This window comes from Rattus norvegicus, chromosome 10, assembly GCF_021556685.1.
Source record: "Rattus norvegicus strain SHRSP/BbbUtx chromosome 10, alternate assembly SHRSP_T2T, whole genome shotgun sequence".
Taxonomy (NCBI): domain Eukaryota; kingdom Metazoa; phylum Chordata; class Mammalia; order Rodentia; family Muridae; genus Rattus; species Rattus norvegicus.
Window position 1 is genome coordinate 84259142 of NC_141543.1, and position 20619 is coordinate 84279760.

The 20619-nt window shown below is 43.3% G+C and overlaps 1 protein-coding gene across 7 annotated transcripts in view; it reads left to right on the top strand.

Annotated features, from left to right (window-relative positions):
- Positions 1–20619, top strand: part of Ca10 (carbonic anhydrase 10) — a 501257-nt gene that overhangs the window by 319607 nt on the left and 161031 nt on the right. Inside the window, exon 1 of one of the 7 annotated variants that reach the window (XM_087569189.1) lies at positions 13431–13587. Within the exon in view, the coding sequence (XP_087425315.1) occupies positions 13501–13587 (87 nt within the window). The 5' untranslated portion in view covers positions 13431–13500. 7 annotated transcript variants of the gene reach the window in all.

The window sequence follows — 20619 nt, forward strand, 5'->3', positions numbered from 1 at the left end:
CACACACACACACACACACACACAAGGGGAAGAATATGAGAAAAAATGCAGCAGGGAAATGTATATATTTTAAGACTAGGTGAATTATAGGCCTGGTTTCTTAGAAAACATCATAGTTTTTCTTTATTGGTGGATAGAAGGAGAAAGGGAGATGGAGAAGTAGAGAGAGAGTGGTAGAAAAACTAGACTGCAGAGAAAAAGAGAGAGAAATGGAGAGAAACTTGAGTGAGAGATCCAAGCTGTACAATACATAAATCCTATGTATTTTAAGAGACTACTCTGAGCTCTTTGTTCTCTTTTCTTTCTTGTTCTTCCTCTCTTCCCTGTCCCTTCTCTCTACCCACCCCTCCCTCCATGTGCTCATAGCCTGCCTTTCCTCTCCTCTATCCTTCTTCTCTCATTAAACCTTTCCACCTGGGGAAAAGAGAGAGAGAGAGAGAGAGAGAGAGAGAGAGAGAGAGAGAGAGAGAGAGAGAGACTACTCTGGGAAACCTAGCTAGTGTGCTACTCATTCTCAATCACCCGCATGCAAATTCACTCTTGACTTCCTTATATAAACAAAGACTTGGGGTGGGGGTCGCACTGGAATGTATTAAAAACCCATCCTAGGCAAGATTCTAGTCTTATCTAACCAAGGCTTTGGAGAAACCTCTCACATCTCTAAACCAGACTATTCCAGTTTATAAAATTTGATCAATTAGTGCCATTTGCTGTGGTCTAAAGAATGGCCTATGATAACCTGGTTTTTGAATGAATGAGTTTATTAAGCATGTAGCAAACAAAAATAAAGAAATAGCAAGTGATAGATAGATGATAGATAGATAGATAGATAGATAGATGATAGATAGATAGATACATAGATACATAGATACATAGATACATAGATGATACATAGATACATAGATACATAGATACATAGATACATAGATACGATACATAGATACATAGATACATAGAAGCATCATAGAGCAAAATGTCATCAAATCAGGAGTCTAAAACATGGGCAGATATGACAGCCTGATTGGGAGAGCAAACAAAGAGACCACTATCATCTTGGAGGCTGACAAACATCCAGTAGCAGCGCGCAACTGGGGGGAGTTGAGGCAGTCAGCTGGAGCTCCTGACTGAGCTTTCTCTGTGGATAAGCTTCCCATGGCTGAACCTCTGGCTTTCCATTTGTAGTGCAGGCATTTTTACATCCCAGCATAAACAATAGGACTCTCTGCTGGAATTGGCTTGTTTACCTTCCAGCTGTTCTCAAGGACGACATTTTTAGTGCCTTTAGCTGCTGGCTGATTTTCCCACTCCCTGTTACAGAACCAGGAGCACAAGCTGATGCAGAATAGAAGCATTGGCAGACACTTGTCATGACTGGGGGTAGGGGCGTCAACCCTGCTTCAAGAGCTAGCTTCTCAGTGAGCTCAAACAACACATGACAATTTACCAACACAATGTGTGTCATCACGCTTTGCTCAGCTAGTCTGACAAATAAAACTCTGTGTGGCACATAGTAGGTACCCAAATAAATGTCCTTCTCTTTTGTCATCCTGCTCCCTGGAGCTGTGTCACCTTTTATCAGTGAGGCTCCCTCCAGAATGCTTTGTCTAAGGATCAGCATGGAGCCTTAGCTACAAGGCTTCTCCCAGCAGCCACCATTACTTGCAAGGTACTGTTAGCTATGCAAGATGTTTCCGGAGGTGTCCTTGGAACCCCCACCAAGCACAGCCTCTGCACCTCATTGCTCTCTGTTCTACAGCAGCTCCGTACAAACCCGTATGTATAATGAATCTTTTATAGTCACAGAAGCGGCAGCCTTGGTGAGATTTCAAAAGCTTTAAGAATCCCAAGAATAAAGTAGAAGAAGGGTACACAAGGGCTGTTCCGAGGTTCTGAAAGCATCCGTGGTGGGCAGCCTTTGAGTTGGTACCCCGGAGCAGAGATTGCAAGTTTTTCGTTTGGTTAGATAAAGGATCAGAGTAAATATTTTAGGTTTTACCACTAAGCAACAGCTTAATAATCTATTTCTAGCTGAAGGACGATGTAATAAGAAAAAAAAAAAGGATAGACGTGCAGGTATTGTATTGTGTGTATTGTTAACTTGCCACATGAATTAGACAGTTTTTAAAATATGTTTTTAGAGTTATATTTCTATGAAGCGTTTTGTCCAATGAGGGTTCTACAAACAAAAACATTTGGAAGACGACACAGCATATCCCAGCAATCCCAAGACCAACTTTTTTTGTTTTGTTTGTTTTTTTGGTTTTTTATGTTTTGCCATTCTTGAAATAGTAGTACACTTTGCAGTAGATGGCTACATACATAGAGGAATTGTTCTCTTAGTAATATGTTCTACATATATATGTATACATATGAAAATCCTGCAGATTGGAATAAAAAAGAAGGTAGTTAGTATTTAGAGGACATAAACTGACCTTGTATCTTCCCCGCCCCCCAAAATAGAACATTGTTTCTTCAGTACCACTTGCTAACATCTACTAGATTTAATGTCCCCATGATGTTCGTCTTGAGAAAACTGGTTTTTAAAAATGAGAGGTTTGGATTCAGAGCCAGGTGGATCAGCTTTCTGCTGGCTCAGAGCTTGCTTGCAAGGCTATAGGGAGAAGGCAAAATCTGGAGCAGACCCATACATGAGGGTCTCCGTATGGCCTGGCATATGCAGATTTTATAGAAACCATGAGGAAACTACTGGGTGCCGTGCCCACCCAGTAAGACAGTCTCAACCCTAACTCCATGATTTTCCTTCATCTGGGAGGATTTGTCTTTGTCCTTGTCTTGAAGGGGTGGGTGGGGGAAATGGTCATACAGAGAAGGCTGTCATGAAAACACAACCTCAGACGGGGGATACAACCCATCCAATGAACCCTAGCTGAGAAGGGGACGAGCCAGCTTCTGGATGTTACCATGCTCTATTGTCTTGCCTCAGGCCTTTCCTTGGTCAAACCCAACCAAACACACCAGAGAATAAAAGAGTAGGTGTTAACCAGTGCCCCAGCGCATAGGCTGTGGGAAGGTGGTAGCCAGATGACAGGGCCAATCAGAGGATTCTGCAGAATTTGATCTCTGAGGTCTTCTAGGACATGCATGGAGTGGGATGAAACCAGCCCGGATAAAGTCTAATCAGCGCCTAGTACCACTCCGACTCCAGATTTTGGAAACCCTTCCAACTAGCTTTTCATCCACTGCCCCCAGCAGCCTGTGAGATCGACAGAGCAGAAGTATCCATCATTTATCCATAAAGCGGTGCCTCTCCCATGCTGGAGCTGAAAAGCTCACACTGGGACTTGAAGCAGAATTCCAGGAGTCAACCTGGTGATGTGTCCACCATGTCCAAGGCAACACTTGTTGGTGATGTCCCAGAACAGTCATCTCCAGGGTAGGACATTTTTAGTAGCCACTCCCTGCTACACTTCACAGTAGCTAGTACCCCTTCGAGCCTTCGCTAGTTATGTGTAGCACTTTATACCCACCCTCTCACCATTCTACTCTGACCTCGTGGAACTAACAGCTCCTTTCCCCTGGCAGAGCTCTGTATTCCCCATTCAGGGAACATTCAACACCATGATGTTTTACATGCTGTGAACATGAAGGTCCTGTTAAGAGGAGGCTCCTGTGTTTACAGTAAACAGACAATAAAGTGGAGACAGTAAAGTACTGAAGGACTTTGAGGAAGAATAGGGAGTAATCTTAGGTGTCAGAGGAAAGGTGCAGGAGCAAGGGCTTCTTTGACACAAGGTCTCACTATGTACTCTTCACTGTGTGTGTGCTAACTGTCCAGGAACTTGCTGGATAGACCAGTCTGGTCTTGACCCTGCCTCCTCGTGTAGCCTTATACTAGCCTACCCTGCTCAAACAGTGCGTTTTCTTTGAGCTTTAGAGAGACAACATTGACAGAGGAGGGGTGGACAGCTTGCAGCATCTGAAGCAATGCCTAAGTATCAGCATGGAGCTTCGAATGTGGCCCCTAGCCTTGCTGTCACCTTTATTTGCAAGGAACTGTTTGTTGGCTGTGCAAAATGTCCCAGGAGGTGTCCTTGGAACCCCACTGAAAGCAGCCTCAGCACCTCACGATATTCTGCTCTCCAGCAGCTCTGACAATCCCTGTGTATAGTGAGAACAAAAGCAAGCATTTGTAAAAGCAAAACACTTGAGGTCCTATAGCTCCGGATTGACACACAAGTGATTCATTGTCCTGGTTAGTGATGCTAAGGTCACGCTGCCTGGGTTTCATGCTGGTTTTGATGCAATGGAGCTGAGGGACTCTGGACCTATGACTTAACCTCTCTATGAGCTTGTGGTTTCATCTATAACAGGCAGCACAGGGGAAAAAGAAAACCAGTCCTTTGCTTCTAAGGTTATTGTGAGGGTGGAGTGAGTTAATACACATGAAGTACTGAAGATGAGGTCTGATCCCTCAGGGAATATTCTGGATTTACAGTTACAGTGTGACTGCAGGGATGGTCCCAAAAGAGTTGAAAAAGTTGGAGGAGAAAATAGAAGGGGGCCAAGGAGAGGGAAAGCTGCTTAAACAACTTTTGACATTATTGCTTACAATATGTCTCCAGCCTTTTTAGTGCATTCTTTAATCTGCTCTTTTTGTCCCACACACTGGCTGATGGAGCCGACACAGAATTGCTTCGCACATGCCCAGCAAGCCCCCTGTTCTGCTTCAATTAGGTGGGACTGTAAGACCGACGCTTCTTTCATTTTACTGGTTGTGCATTCATATTCATAAATAGTTGGGAAGGCGAGACCAAATTTGCCCAAAATGCAGAGGGTAGACAGTGGTACAGACAAACCAAGCAAGATGCCAGTAGGCCCCTGGTCCAGGACTGTGCCTCTTAGTGGGCGTTGGTTGGTGAGATGAGGAAGCCTGGATGTGAGGAGCTGAGACGACTGAACAAAAGTATATGAGAGATGAATAATACATAATCTGTCCACTGGGGTTTCAGAGGGGCAGCAATGCATAAAAATGGACATATTATAAAAGATCAATATCCAGAAGTCTGGGAGCATTGTTTACATAAAGGCTCCAAGGCAGAAAGAGCCTTCACAATGACAGATTCAACCCAGAAAGAACAGCGTTAGTGAGAGATCGGGTCAGGGTGAAGACAGCATCAACCTTTGAAATTAGGGTGCGGTATTGAAGCTGATGGGAGAAAGTGAAACAGCTATATTTATCTTGTCCTTACTTAATGTTTTGATATTTACTCACTATTAATTTTGACACTGAAAGTTTTTATTGCATAAATATAGCAAATGAAATATTTATTATAATTACGGAATTTTGGGCACCTGTTTAAATTTCGCATCCAAGTAAGGGCCTCTGTTGCCCTAGACCTGGCCCTGTTATAGTATGAGGTACCTGAAAAGGATCTTTCAAAGGGATGTCTCTAAAGTCAGAAGGCCAGGGCTCAAGTTCTGGCTCAGATCTACTCCATGCCACATCCTGAACATGTCACCATGGCTTGTCACCCCACCCTAGTCCCCGATTACATGCTAAGTATTTTCCTCAGTCAGAGAATAGCAAAACCTAACTCTTGATCACTCACCCACCACCAGATGCTTACCGAGCATGAGACTAAATATGAGTGTGTGTTAGAGGCACAGCAGACAGGGCAGTTAACAAAACAGGAGTCTCAGCACTTAGGGCTCTTTTGTTCTGGTGATCAATGACCAATAAGAATAGACTCGTGATATCCTGTAGCACAGTAAAGTGAACTCTCCCGAGACATGAACTCAGGTCAGCCATAAAATAATGGCATGTGGGGGAGTGGGATGAGCTGGGAGGTGGCGCCAGCATGTACAAGGGGGCTGAGAAGAAGCAATGAGACCACCATCTCGAAAGTGTTTGGTGGGGTACCTCACACATGCTTACGTCTACATCTCTCTGAGTGGGAGAGAAAAGCTTTTAAGCAGGGTACCGTGATCATGGCTGTGCTGTCTGTCATCTCTGATGCTTAAGAAGCAGAATTCTGGTGTATTCTACAACTCAGTACAAAGACACCCTAATAAATTCCTAACAGCTATCAATACATTTGAGTCAGCTCCAGGAACATGATATGGCTCTGACTCGAGGAGAATTAGCTGAAAGGCTTCATCCCAACCCCTTCGTGATGAGCATTCTTGGGCTTTGTTCTACACACTAGTTCTTATGGACTGAAGGGACATCAGGCATGCAGGAGAGAGGAGGAGGAGGAACTGGAAAGTAGCCCCGTGGTGGCTCATTAGATAAGATGCCATTTCTCAGACGGTCCGACTGTGGATGGAAGCACCATGGAAGCCATCGACCTTGGCTGGAGCTGTCTGCCAGTCCGATGCTCTGGATTGCAGCAGACTGTGGCACACATCTGCCTGCAGCTGCCTGCAGAGATCGGATGACATGGCCTGGGCTGGCCCATTCTGTCTTCTGGCTGTGCTTGGATATGGCCATGCTGCCACATCAGCTCATTTCATGGTGCCTGGACTCCATCAAAGTAGCACATAAAGCAAGAAATGCAAGCTTCCCCACTTTTGCTTGGATCCTTTATGCTTATTAACAACAGAGGAGAGTACGAAGCAAAACGGAGGAGAAAATAAATACAGTGCCTTTCCTGGGTAGAAAAATCAGGGCGTGGGAGGTTTTATAAAAGCTGTTAATATACCTCTAGTAGATTGGTTAGGAGGAAAGGATGCTGGGGAGAACAGTCTGATAAGGCTGCCTCTCTCTTTGGTCCACTGTGAAGGGATTGGAGATTCTAGAATCACTCAGCATTCCCTAGAAGAACTGTGGCTTTTCGTTCATTTGAATCTCTACACGTGATGTTAATACCCTCAACAAACATGTTGTTTCTTCTTTTTCTAATTCTTTTCAATTCTTCTTTTTAATTTTTTTAACTTTATTTTTCTTGGGTATTTTATTTATTTGCATTTCAAATGTTTTCCCCCCTCTCTCATACCCCCTCCCACTTCTACCTCCCCACCCCAACCTCAATGCCCCGGCATTACCCAATATTGGGGAAACGAGCCTTCACAGGCACAAAGGCTTTTCCTCCTATCGATGCTGGACAATGCCATCCTCTGCTACATATGTGGCTGGAGCCATGGGTCCCTCCATGTGTACTCATAGGTTGGTGGTTTAGTCCCTGGGAGCTCTGGGGGTCTGGTTGGTTGATATTGTTGTTCTTCCTATGGGGTTGCAAACCCCTTCAGCTCCTTCAGTCTTTTCTCTAACTCCTCCATTGGGGTCCCCTTGTTCAGTCTGATGGTTAGCTGCAACCATCCTCATCTGTATCAGTAGGGCTCTGGCAGAGCCTCTCAGGAGACCCATATCAGGCTCCTGTCAGCAAGCACTTCTTGGCATCAGCAATAGTCACTGGGTTTGGTGGCTGCATATGGGAGGGATCCCCAGGTGGGGCAGTCTCTGGAGGACCTTTTCTTCAGTCCCTGCTCCACTCTATCTCTGTTTTTCCTCCTGCGAGTATTTTGTTCTCCCTTCTAAGAAGGAATGAAGCATTCAAAATGGAGATTAAGTCAAGTCTTCCCCCAAAAAGGGCTTAGGGCTCTGATTCTGCCTAAGCAAGTGCAGTCAGACACTCTTGTGTGCCTCTGTCACCACCTTTTCTATTGTTTTCTCTATTTAGTGAGCAGCTACTACGTAACAGGCACTAAATTCTACATCCATGAAACTAACAAACCATATTTTATTCTACTGAACCTGTGTACGCACTAAGCAATCCATGCCCCTCCAGTAGTGCTAAGTAGTTCTTTAAAGACAATTTAAGCAAAAGGGTAGCAATAAGGGAAAACAGACATAGTGATATGATACTGAGAATATGGTCCAGCATGGTTTTTATTTTACTTTTTTATTGATCATTTTATTAGTTTATAAATTCCCATCCCATCCCCCAACTCCTCTTACCCCTTTGCCTCTTTGAGGATGTTCTTCCACCCACTCACCCACTCCTGCCTTACCGCTCTAGCATCCCCCTACACTGGGGCACAGAGCCTCCACAGGACCAAGGGCCTTGCCTCCCATTGACGTCAGATAAGGTAATCCTCAGCTACATTTATAGCTGGAGCCATGGCTCCCCCATTGTGTACTCTTTGGTTGGTGGTTTAGTCCCTGGGAGTTCTGTGTGGCTCAGTTAGTTGATATTGTTCTTCCCAGCACGGTTTTTAAATATGAGATAGAACCAAGAGCCCGAAGAAAGTGGGAGACAATCTACTTCGAAATCTACAGAAAAGAGACTTTTGGCAAAGACTGGTGTCAAAGTATCTGTGAAAACTTTGAGGTGAATATGTGCTTGGGGCTGTCAGGGCAATGCAACCACTGTGGAGCAGAGCTAGGCAGAGAGTGGCATCAGGTGAGAGCAGAGAGGTTAGAAGATAGAAGCCCTTATAGCTGGCCATTAAAACCTTAGCTGTTATACTGAGGGAGATTAAAAGCCATTGGTGGGTTTGGAGTAGGAGCACCACGCTCCAGCTAATATCTTTACAAGTTCTTCGGGATCCCCAGAAGAAAACAGACCCGGGGAGTGGGGAGTAGAAAACAAGAAACCCAGTTAGGAAGCTATTCAAGTACTTCTAGGGAGAGAGGACAATGGTTCGAAGTAAGGAAATAGTAAAGGAGGGAAGAGTGAGGAGGACTCAGGTTTATAGTATGCTATGAGGGTGGCCAATGTGATTGGCTGATGGGCTGAGAGCTGTAAAGGAAACGGAGGGACCAAGAATGGTCTCGTGATATCTCAACAACATGGTTGTCAGAACAAGATCAGCATAATGACACCAGCTGACATGCAAATATGAATGGGGGAAATTTCACAAGCCCCGCCCCCTAGATGAAGAGCTAGAGACAATCAGTGGCTGCTGAGCGGGGAGATACAAGGGTGGTGGTGGTGTTGTTGTTGTTGTTGTTGTTGTTGTTGTTGTTGTTGTTGTTTTTCAGGGAGGAGCTCTCTGATAGGTATCCAATCAAGTGATCAATACTAAATACATCCACATACTAGCAATACTAAATGGACTAGATAGTGTGTGTGTGTGTGTGTGTGTGTGTGTGTGTGTGTGTGTGTGTGTAGCAAAAAAATAAAGAAAAGGTCATGAATTTGGGAAACAATGTAGAAGTTAGAGGGGAGAAAGAAAGGGTGAATGATGTAAATACAGGATCATATGTAATCATCATATGTCTGTCATCAAATAAAAACAACTCAAGACTTTATTTTTAAAATATAATGATCTAAATATTTAATGGGTGTGCTATACACTATCTCTTCTGCTGTCCACTTTCTTGTCTATATGAGCTCCCTGTGTGACAGGAATTCTGCGATATATGGTTTTCTATCCAGAGTCTAGTAGATAAATGTCTAATATTCAGTCTCTTAGTGCCCTGTGTGAACTAGGTGCATAAACAGTATCTGTGGAAGAAAAGGAAAATCTTAGTGATAACTAACCATGATGCTTCTGCTTCCCCCAAGTAACAAAAGAACAGAGAATTAACAGAGAAATCACAAACAAAAGAAACAAGAGACAGTGCGTACTCAGATAGGAAAAATAGGTTTGAGCGGAACACCGGAAGTTGGGCCCAAGTACAAGCAAGTAGAAAGGCCAGAACTGCCTTGGTGGGGATTCTCAATTCAGAATGAAGGAAAGTGTAGTAAAAAATCAGAAGCCCTTCCAGTTCACAGACACCAACCACCCTATACTACTTTCCTGAAGAGGAAATGTGAACATGGAATTTCAGGGTCTTAAGAAGTTACTTTATTTTTAGGTTGCAAATCTGCTAAGTGATTTCAGGAGGTGACCACATTTCAGTTCCATTAGCTCATCAGCAATTTCTTAATGAGGCTAATTAGCTCTAAACAGCTCCCCACCCCTGCAGGGCTCCACTGAGAGCACGGCTGTGTGTAAGCCAATGAGCCTATGACCTCTGTCAGTGACTACGAGGCCTGGTTTCTGGGTATCAACCTCATCAGACTTTAGTAATAAAGACATTTCATGCTTAGTAGGGATATGAGGTTGCCCTGGATTCCTGAAGTCACCAAGTGCTGAGATTGTTCAACTGTATGAGAACTAAATCAAAAGCCAACTAATCAACTAATGAGTATAAATTAAAAAAGGAAAAAAGCCCAGGAGACTTCATTTGGGAGCTGGGGAGTTTATGGGTAATTCCCTCAGTATGCAAACTCCTTCACCAGAATATAAACTAAATGTATATTTCAATTCACAGTTAGTGATATCAAGCAACAGACCTCAACGTGATTTCCTAAGATTTTTTTTTTTTAGATCACAGACCTAGACATTTAACCATGATGTCAAATGTCCTACTTTTTCAGCATCTTTTTTTAGGTACCTCAGGATGGAATAATACGGCCTCTTCCCTACCCCACCCAAAAGTTGTTCACGGTAGTACTTTCTGTAGAATCCTGGCATTCGGCTGCTAAAATAGAAGTTGTAATGATATGTAATGATATTTGTAGCCAATGCCACTGTTATGTCCCAGATTTTATTTCATGCTTTAGCTCCCATCATCTCTTTTACCGTCTCACACTTCTGAGGCGAAGGCTCTTCTCATTCATCTTTTACATGGAAGAAAGATACAACTTGGGAGGAGCTTACGAAATTGGTCCAAGAGTCCCACAGGTTTCCAGCAGCAGAGAGCTGGAAACTTTCGTGCTGGGCTCCCACCTCCAAGAGAAAAGCATACATCAGTCACGATGTCTATACTTGGAAAACCATCATCATGAAATCAAGGACTCGGAAGGAAATAGCTCCAGCTCCAGGAGGCAACAGAGCCATGTGGAGGCTGTAAGTCCTCAGGAATCTAGGTTGGGAGTTTTACCCTTAACTCATAATTCCTTAGTGATCTGGAGCAAGACAACATGTCTCCATGGGCTCCTGTTTCCTCAACAGACGGGGAAAGACTAGGTTAGAAGTAGTACTTAAACTCCCTTCCAGCCAAAACTCATTTGACTCTGCACCAATATAAGAGAAGCAAACTCAATGTTTTTAAATAAAAGGAGAGTCGGGTGCTAATTTGGGGTGCTGTCGGGTTTGTAGATCTTTGGAAGAAAAACAAATTTGGGTTGGTTTGGTTTGGTTAGAATTCTGAGTCTTAAAAAGAGAAATGCGAGCAGCTAATTCCTTTCCTTTCTTCTTTGAATGAGTTCCAACTTCACTAGGTAGAATCGGGATTGTGATTCTGTGTTGACAGTTGAATGAGCTGAGGCCCAGAGAGGTTAACCGACTCACTTGGGAGCATAGACCACATCAGGTCCGGGAGACCAGAGGAATAACCGAGTTTCATCTAAAAGACCAATCTAACCTGAGTGATGGCAGGGGACTGTCACAGCTGTCCTCCGGGAGCACCCACGAAAGCAACTTAAGGCTGGCACTTAGAGTGGGGACTGGAGCCTGCACAGTGCTGGTGCTGACACTTGTCACCTGAGAAAAATGCTACTTTGCAGCTAAAGGTTAATGAGAAGAAAGAGGCAATGACTCCTTTCTCTAGTGCGGACATCTACTCGTGGCAGTCAAGGAGCTAAGTCTGGAAATTATCCATTATCAAGAGCAGCATTTCTCAACCCGTGGGCCATGACCTCTTTGTTGGGGTGGAGGGGAGTCAAACAACCTTTTCACAGGGGTCACTCGCCTAGGACCATCAGAAAACGTAGATATATAATTCTTACACAATTACAATTTATAACAGTAGCAAAATTATGGTTATGAAGTAGCAATGAAAATAATTTTATGATTGGGACAGCCTCTACAGCATGAGGAACTGTATTAAAGGGTCACAGCATTAGAAAGGTTGAGAATCACTGATCTAAAGCAAATGTCAGAATTGTCCATTGGAATCCTTGCCATCAGATCTCATAGACAGTTGATAGGTCAGACCCACATGAGTATAGGTGGCTCTAGTTGTGGCCCATTGCCAGGTACTAAGTCACAGGACTATACCAAGCCAGGGTGAGGGACAAAGAGAAGCTTATATGTACTTTATTTGAGTGCTAGGAAGGAGGGAAAGTTACAGGGCAGTGAGCAACATAGGTATCCTCTCTCCAACAGAGGCAAGATTTGAGCCTAGATTTTCAGGGAACTAAACAGCACTTAAACAGCTTATCTAAGCTGTCCCAATAATTCATACCCAGCCCAATATATCTCATGGCTCCTCTACAGTAACAATTTTGAGTTTGAGGGTAGGATAATTCTGCTCTAAAGGCTTCTTCCTGTGTACCATATAGTGCTTAGCATCCCTGAGCCCTGCTAGAGATGCTAGCCAACACTGCCTCCAAGCACAGCTATGTATCAGCTGCATGTCAACAAATGGATATGAATAGAGGTGGAGTTGCCCCTAGTTAAGAATACTGCTTTGGGTCTCCTTGCCCTCCCTGTTGGAATTCAGTATCTAAAACACTAGCACTGGAATATTCAGAACAACTCAGAAGCAAGAACAACAAGACCTCAGAAGCCATGTTTATAATATATCATTTTTTTTTAGATCTGAAATACGATGTTTTAGCACATCTGTCTCTAAATTTTCACCCACCCTTGTCTGTTTCGTTATGTGTTCTGTGGGGTATGAGGGAAGTCTAGGTTACTCACACCACACCAGGATGGGAAATCTACTTGGAGTTGCCAATTCATCATTTTGTTGGGAATGAAAGGAAGTCAATAGGAACTGAAGGGTTTGCCCAACTCCATTGAACCAAGTCACACAGGACAATGAAAAACAAAAGTATCTCCCTTTACGATGAACGCAGTGCAGTGATATGTGTCTCCCCACCACATGTCTCACAAGCAGATTTGGTTCTCCAAGAACCTCAGCCTTGATTCAGGTGCTTATCCAGATAGCACGAAAGGTCATTTCCATAGAAACTTGAACTACAGAAAAGGGAAAAGAAAACCAGTCTAAGAGATTCTCATGGTTATGTATGCCAGCACAGCTTTAAGAGAAGCATGAAGCAGGCTTCCTGACTAGAGGTCAGGTAAAGTCTTTCATGCATTATGCACTTTTACCCTGGCCTGGAGACAGGGTGCACAGTATTTCCCTCTCAGCCCTTCCTCCACTGAATCGCTCTAGGAACTAAGCTATTCCCCAGACAGACTTCTCTGAGAGGCTCCCCATCCTCTCCAGGTCTCAGTTTCTTCATACACGCAATGGGGCACTATGATCTCACTCCATGACCTTTCAGAGAGACAAGAAATGAGGAAACACTTGAGAAAGTGCTTTGTAAACTCTGAAGAGTTATAAAAGTTTAAGAGGTCATTATTAATGCATACTCATTAATAATTCACTACTAATAAAACTTGCTCTGCCTCACCGAGATGGCAAGTTGATGAATATGATCATTGAAGCAACCAAGGTCCCAAGAGGGTGTAAAGGGTTTGCTCAAGGTCACACGCTGGACTTGGAGTCACAGTACATAGTGGTCAAGATGACAGGCATGGTGGCAGTCTCCACAGCAGGAAAGTGCTCTCTGCAGCATCGGCTCGTTCCTCACTGGGATGGCTGTGATTCTCATTTTTGTGATCAGCAAAGCAATGGGAAATCAGCAAACGGCACAAGCCATCCAGGAGCTGAGAAACAATGAGGTAAACATGGGAGATAAGGAGGTGGACTGGGCCTGAATACTTGTGGGGGGCAGCTTGGTGTTTGTGTTATTGTTGTTATTTGTGTTTTGTTTGTTTGTTTGTTTGTTTGTTGAGCTTTTGGTCTTCAGACCTCAGTATGGTTTTTTTTACATAGCACTCCACTTCCAGAGTTGTCGGATAGATCATGATGGTCCGTGAAGCATCAGGATTGGTGAGGCAGGCCTAGAGTGTGGAAGAGGAGGTAATTCAGTAGGAAAACTGCAATGCTTTGAGAGCACAGCAAAGCTGCAGCTCTGACAGGAAGATTCTTTCAGAGCCGGAGGAGGAGCAAAAGGAACGATCCCATACATACGGCTGAAACACGAAAACAACTAAAAGATAACATCCACCCAAAGTAGGGCAAAGGGTAGAGAGTACCTGGGATTCCGAGTCAGTCATTCGAAAGGACTCCCTGAGAAGGGGGAGGCACGCACTGATCACCTCTCCTCCAGCCTGTAAACACAAATATAGCCCTTTCCAGACCTCTCACTACAGCCACTTCAGCAAGGGACAGGGGACTGAGGGGAGGGGGTAATGATGAATGCCAGTTGGGATTTATGTCAACTAAGATTGCAGGCAACCATCTCCAAACAAGAACACACACATACACACACACACACACACACACACACACACACACACACACACACACACACACACACAGGGAATGTGTGTAGCAAAGTTCCTCATCCCAGCATAATGGCACAATTATGCTTCAGCACCAATGCGACGCTTTGTGCTTCTGAAGTGTTCTATGATCATTAATTAACTACACTATGAATGTGCCAGACTCCATCACTGGAGGACATAGATTTGGGGCACAACTCTTCTGCTCCTCCCCACTGGTTTAATGTTGGATCTCTTATCTATGACTCTTTTCTCTCCACTCCATGCTTTGGGACTATCTGACGTAATTAAGGTAAATTTTTAAGATGCCAATGGAAAGATTTCTAAGTAAATAAAATATTATGTGGCTCTAGTTCCAAACAGACCCTGAGGTGCTGAGTTGAGGATGGCCAAGGTAATTAATACCTATATAGGGGCCTTCAACCGAGTGCCTCTCACTAGTCTCTAACACAGTAAGCACAACTTCTCTGAACTGTTTCTTATCTCTTTGCATTTAATCTATGGGCTAACAATCAGTCTTGAAGCAGGTAGGATTCAGGATAGTAGGAAGGGCACCAGGAAGGGATGTATTGGTGCCTGAAGACCAGCTTCCATAGGCTAAAAGAGAGACTATCAGGGTACAAACATTACCCATCAGGGCAGTAGAAGAGTTCAGATAATTTAATTGCTTGCCTATCAACTGCCTTGTCACTCACACGGCTCCTGAATTCATCATGAGCCCAGCTCTCAGGTCTTGATATAAAGCTTCACTATTGTGTGTCAGTGTAGCAAACACTGTCCTAATAACTATTTGCCTACCAGTTGGGAGAAGGAGAATTCCCTAGTTTTGACTCCTAGCATTTGCCAATTCCTGAGGTGTAAATGCTCCCAGGACAAGCCATCAAGCAATAATGCTGGGGTTGTATATGGAAAGAGAAACACTGTAGCAACTGAACAATTTCCATCGGTGAATATAATGAACTAGCTATGTTCAGAGCAGAGAAAATAATAAAATATAGCAAAAGGATTAAGTCTGAGGAGATGTCCCCTTTGCCCTTTTTAACACTGAATTTACTTAATTATAAGTTGATTTAATGTAATTTCTAGTAATGGTATATTTAACAACTGTCTTACAAATAGACCTTGAAAAATGGCAATCAGTAGTGCTGAGCTTTTCCGAGTAGGATCTCATGTGACGTTCACTATCTTGGCCATACCATTACCTTCAAGACAAAGGACACCAGGAGCACACACACACACACACACACACACACACACACACACACACACACACTCACTTATGATTGAATGAATTTATTGTTCCCCGCAATGAGGGTGATTACGCACTAGGGCGTACCACAAGACACCTCAGCAAGAAGTATCCTAAAGACTTACTGGACTGTGGGTTGGTAAAGGGACTCTGGAGGCCAGCTGAGAAAAGCAGCGTGCTGTCAAGAAGCAGGTGACTCAGGCTGAGCACCCTGCAAACTTTCCCTCCATGACTGGGAAATGGAGCAAGCTCCATGCTGTCATTAATGAGCGAAGAGCTCAGCCAGAGGCAGAGACTGACTATGCCTGCTGTTCCCATGTTGTCCAAGTGTATTCATTATGGGAGTGTGACCCATAAGGATTCGAAGGCAGCCCCGTCTGGGGTGCTCTGAGAAAGTGCTTTCTCTTCATTGGGAGCTGTCCATGGTTTGTCTGAAAGGCAGAGCATAGCTCTGAGGATCAGCAATTCCTCCTCAAACCAGATTTCCACTTCCACCTTACGTCCGTGTGTCAACTAATTGTCAGTTTGTTTCTTTGGTTTTGTTTTGTTTTGTTTAATCTATCTTCCATAATGGCCAATTTTCTAAACCATAGACATAGTCATCCCACAGCTCCACCTAAAACACTCCAGATCTGGTCCTTTATGGTTCAAGTTAAGGTGGAAGTGTCCAATGCTTCTGAAGTCCAGATTCAGCAGCAACATGAGCCTCACCTTTGGGAATGGTTCCCCAGCCCTTCTTCAGGCCACCCGTCATCACCGCGCCTCTGCCTGCATTGGTGTCTACATTTGGAATGCCATCTTCCTTCCTTTCACGGTCTCACCTCTGCCTGCGCCCGACAGGACCTACGCATCATTTAAGGCCCTTCTTTCTCTACCGCCACCTCTTATAGGAAACCTTCTTTGACTTCTATCCCCATTCCCAGAGTGTAAGAATCTTTCTTGGTGGCCCTTCCAGTAAAAAAAACAAAAAATTAAAAATAAATAAATAAATAAATCCTATTAATGGATTAATTAAACAAGCATTTAATAAATGCTTTCTTTTATGGTCTTTGTTCTAGGTTCCTATTTGACCACAGGATCAAATAAGAAACGGGCAAACGTGGTCCATGTGTGCTGGAATCTTATAATCTAATGAAAGTAAATAAACAATAATTTGCTTAAAATCTATGATGCAAGGAATACAACCAATATTCATGAAAGACTTTGTGTAGATTTGAGTCAGAGTTCTCTGAAAACAATTGACTACTTCAGCCTGAGCCTTCTGAGTAGCTAATCAATGGGGCTGAAATGTAAATGACAAGGCCTTCCTCCCGGGAGAGCCCCACTACCTCATTGCAGACTCACAATATGAGACTATCAGATTCAGGGAAGCCAGGTACTGGCTTACCTATTGTCACAACTGGCCAAAGATATTTAAATATTTGATCTCATTTTCATTCCTCCCTGCAGGAAACATTTTAACCAACTCAGTAGACTAGATTGTGGTCCCCTTAAGGGAATTGACCACGACTCCCAACATAATGATGGAGCCATTGTGCTCCATTCCCATCCCAAGTCCAAACAGGACTCACTTTAACAACCTCCAGAGTCCTGAAGGCTTGGCCTGAACCTGCAGAGCGCCAAGCCTGCAGCATCCACAGCCTGTATCACTGATGCTCTTTGGTACCAAATGCTGCGGAGAGGTAACTGCGTGCAGCAGGAAGACTGTGTTAGGAAAGGCCAGAAAGGCCTTAATTTAAATTCTGGCTCCAAGGCTGTCATTCTGTAGGACATTCAACAAATCATTTAACCTTTCTGAATCGGTTTTTCACATCTGTTCAGTGGGCAAGCTTCCTTGAGATAAAAGACTATTTTTTAGGTATGATTTGCATATGACCCTAAGGACTGTATCTTATCTCTGTAACCCAATTAAAAAAAATGCCTGACATATAACAAGTGTTTATAAATGTTTATGAATTGAATGGATGGAATGGTGATATCAGCCCTTATCAGAAGTGTTTTTGAGATGACTGATTTTATGAATCTAAGATAATAAGTCAAAATGGGCTAATTTTCATTCTTACCCGAACTTCTGTTTGCCCCTATTGTTTTTGTCCTATTCATTCATTCATTCATTCATTCATTCATTCATTCATTCATTGGTTTAGGCTGTTTTTAGAAAGTATCTTACTATGCACATAACCTTATCTGGTCTGGAACTTACACTGTAGACTGTGCCGGCTTTGAACTCAGCGATCTACCTACCTTTATCTCCCATGTGCTGGGATTAAAGGCACAAACCACCTTGCCCAGCTTGTCCTTCTTATTTGAACTGTTATTTTTTTTCTACATAGAAAGTTGTGACAAGTTCTGAATATTATGTCAGCGCTGATAGACCTTAGTTAGTCAGTTAAATGATGCAATGGTCTCAGTATTAGTAACCACCTTTCTACTGCTGTGAAGAAACACATGACAGAGGAAACTTATTTTAAAAAGCATCTAACTGGGCTTACAGTCCCAGAGCATTAGAGCCCATTGTGGCAGAGCAAAGGCATGGCTGCAGGGACAGCTATGAGTTCACATCCCCACAGCAACCAGGAGACAGGAATGGCATGACTCTCTTGAAGCATTAAAGCCTACCCGATCCCAGTGACACATCTCCTTCAATAAGGACACACCTCATAATCCTTCCTAAACAGTTCCATATGCTGGACACCAAGCATTCAAACACATGAGCCCCAAACACATTGTGGGGGGGGGGAGAGACTCCTCTTCAAAACACCATGTTAGCTTTGAAAAATGAAAAGCATTCAAAAATGCCATGAAAATACTGGAAATAAACATTGTTCTGTCTCCTACGATATCAACTTAAAAGTTATTAATATGGTGTACTCGCATTAAAGAAATTCTGGAAAATACAAAAAAGGAAGGAGAATAACATACCCAATAATTGAGTAGATTTTACTTTATAAATTTGCCTAGTTGAAACACATGGCATGAATAATTTTGGTCTTTTTTCCGAATTAGCCTGACATAAGCCCCTTTCAGGCTGCTCTCTGGCTTTAACGGTTGCATTATATTCCACCTAACAGATGTGTGTCCTCCTTGACCCCAGCACTCGCTATCACCAGGCACATTTGCTTCTATTATTTTGTTTGTAAAAAACACTGTCATAAGCATTAGTGTGGATGAAGATTCTCCCCCTAAACAAACAAACAAACAAACAAAGCACTCTAATGGTTCAGGATTCCTTGCCTGAAATCACCTCCAGAACTCTTTGATAGTAAAAGAGTAATAATAAAGCTATAGACCACACCAGTTTTCGTTTTGTTTTTGTTTTGTTTTTTCAAATCCCATATCCAGGCTCTCTTGGTGCAGGTTGAAACATTGGAGATTTCAGAAGTTAATTGGGAAATAACAAGTAATCTAAGTAACTAGCCTGATCTAAAGCCATTAGATAAGTGTTCATTGGGACACAAAATCCTGATGACTGTAATTAACACATTTTATAAACTCTCTAAGAAATAAAGCTTCCCTTTTATTAACTAAAAACCAGCAACTTCTTCAAGCTGAGTCATGTCCAAGCTGACATGTTCTCTGGGCTCTGGGGCTTGTCAGCAAATCCTTCTACTCTTTTACATAGTCTGGACTCCCCAACCCCTTGCAGGAGAAGCAGATGAGAACACAAAGAAATATTTTGTATTCCCTAAAGGTATTGTGATATAACTTACATTCAGAAATATGCAATACCATGAGGGGGTAGATTGGGGTAGATGTTTATGACCCCATGTTGCCTCTCTCCATATGAAGACATTCAACATTTCCATCACCTCAGCGTAGCTGCCTTATGTAGATGCTGTTCAGATCTCCTTCTTTTCTTGCCTGTTCTTGAACTTCGTATAAGCCAGATCACTGTGTGGACTCCTTGTCTTTATTTTCTTGACTGCTCTTTTTTGTGTTGTCAGCCGACTTTTCTTCATCATTCCTTATGTTGGGATTTATGAAGGATACTTCATGCATGCTCTTTTTCATTCCTGCACAATGGTTCATATTGTGACTGTACCACAATGGCCCTGTCCATCCTACTACTGATGAACATGGTCATTGTTTCTATTCTGTGGCTGCTATTAAGAAAGTGGCTACAGATATGAGACCAGCTGGTAGACAAAAAAAAATGTAAGTCAGAACACTGGTGAGAACCTGACTTGTGTTGATTTTATAAAAATCATTTCAAGTCCCTGGTTCCTCCACCCCTAAACAACAAAATGATGGAGGACTTAGCTTTCTGCCTAGCTCAGTTTCCTTTTCAGTAAAACAAAGTGTTTGTGTGTATTACTGCTCAAGGTCTTTTGCGGTTTCAAATTTCATGGCTCAAAAGACTTGAATGTGGTGCATATGCCTGAATTGGTTGTCATTTTCTACAAGGAAAACTCCCATTGTCCTGGGTGTAGCTGTTCTTCCCAAGGGCCATGAGCTAACAAAGGTACTCTGAGGCACTCTTGACACTGGCTCAAATCTCAGCTGGTTTCCTTAGACATCTAGGGAGTAAGGACTTGAATTGCACCTCCCCATCTAACCTGATGCACACACTCTACTCTTCTTGACAACAAAAGCATGGCCTACTCAGGGAGACTCTGTGCCTACACTGAACCTGGTACTACCCGCTCACATCAACACAGTAGGAGGGGGAACAGGGGGATCGGCAGCTTGTTCCTGGAAGATATACATCAGTCTATGTTGGTTTCCATTAGTATCACGTTATGTCCTCTAGATGGAGGCAATCCATGCGCAGGTGGGTTCATTTACATAACATGAATTTACACACTACCTCGTTGGTGCACTCGCCCATGCTACTTGCCCAGGAGATTCAAACAGGCAACACAGGCTTAGCCCTTGAAGAGACCTATCACTCAAGTCAACAAACACTCATTTCCTGAACACCTGTTATTGCACCAGGCATAGCGCCAGGTGCCAGGACTAGAAAGCTAAGTAGCACATAATTCTTTTTGCCTCTCTCATTTTTGTTTGTTTTCCATTAATTTTCTTATTTGCTGAGGGTCTCCTCCCCACAATGAAACCCACCAAACCAGTTGGTAGCCTACAGGGAAGACAAAAGAATAAACAGATTGTTAACAGTC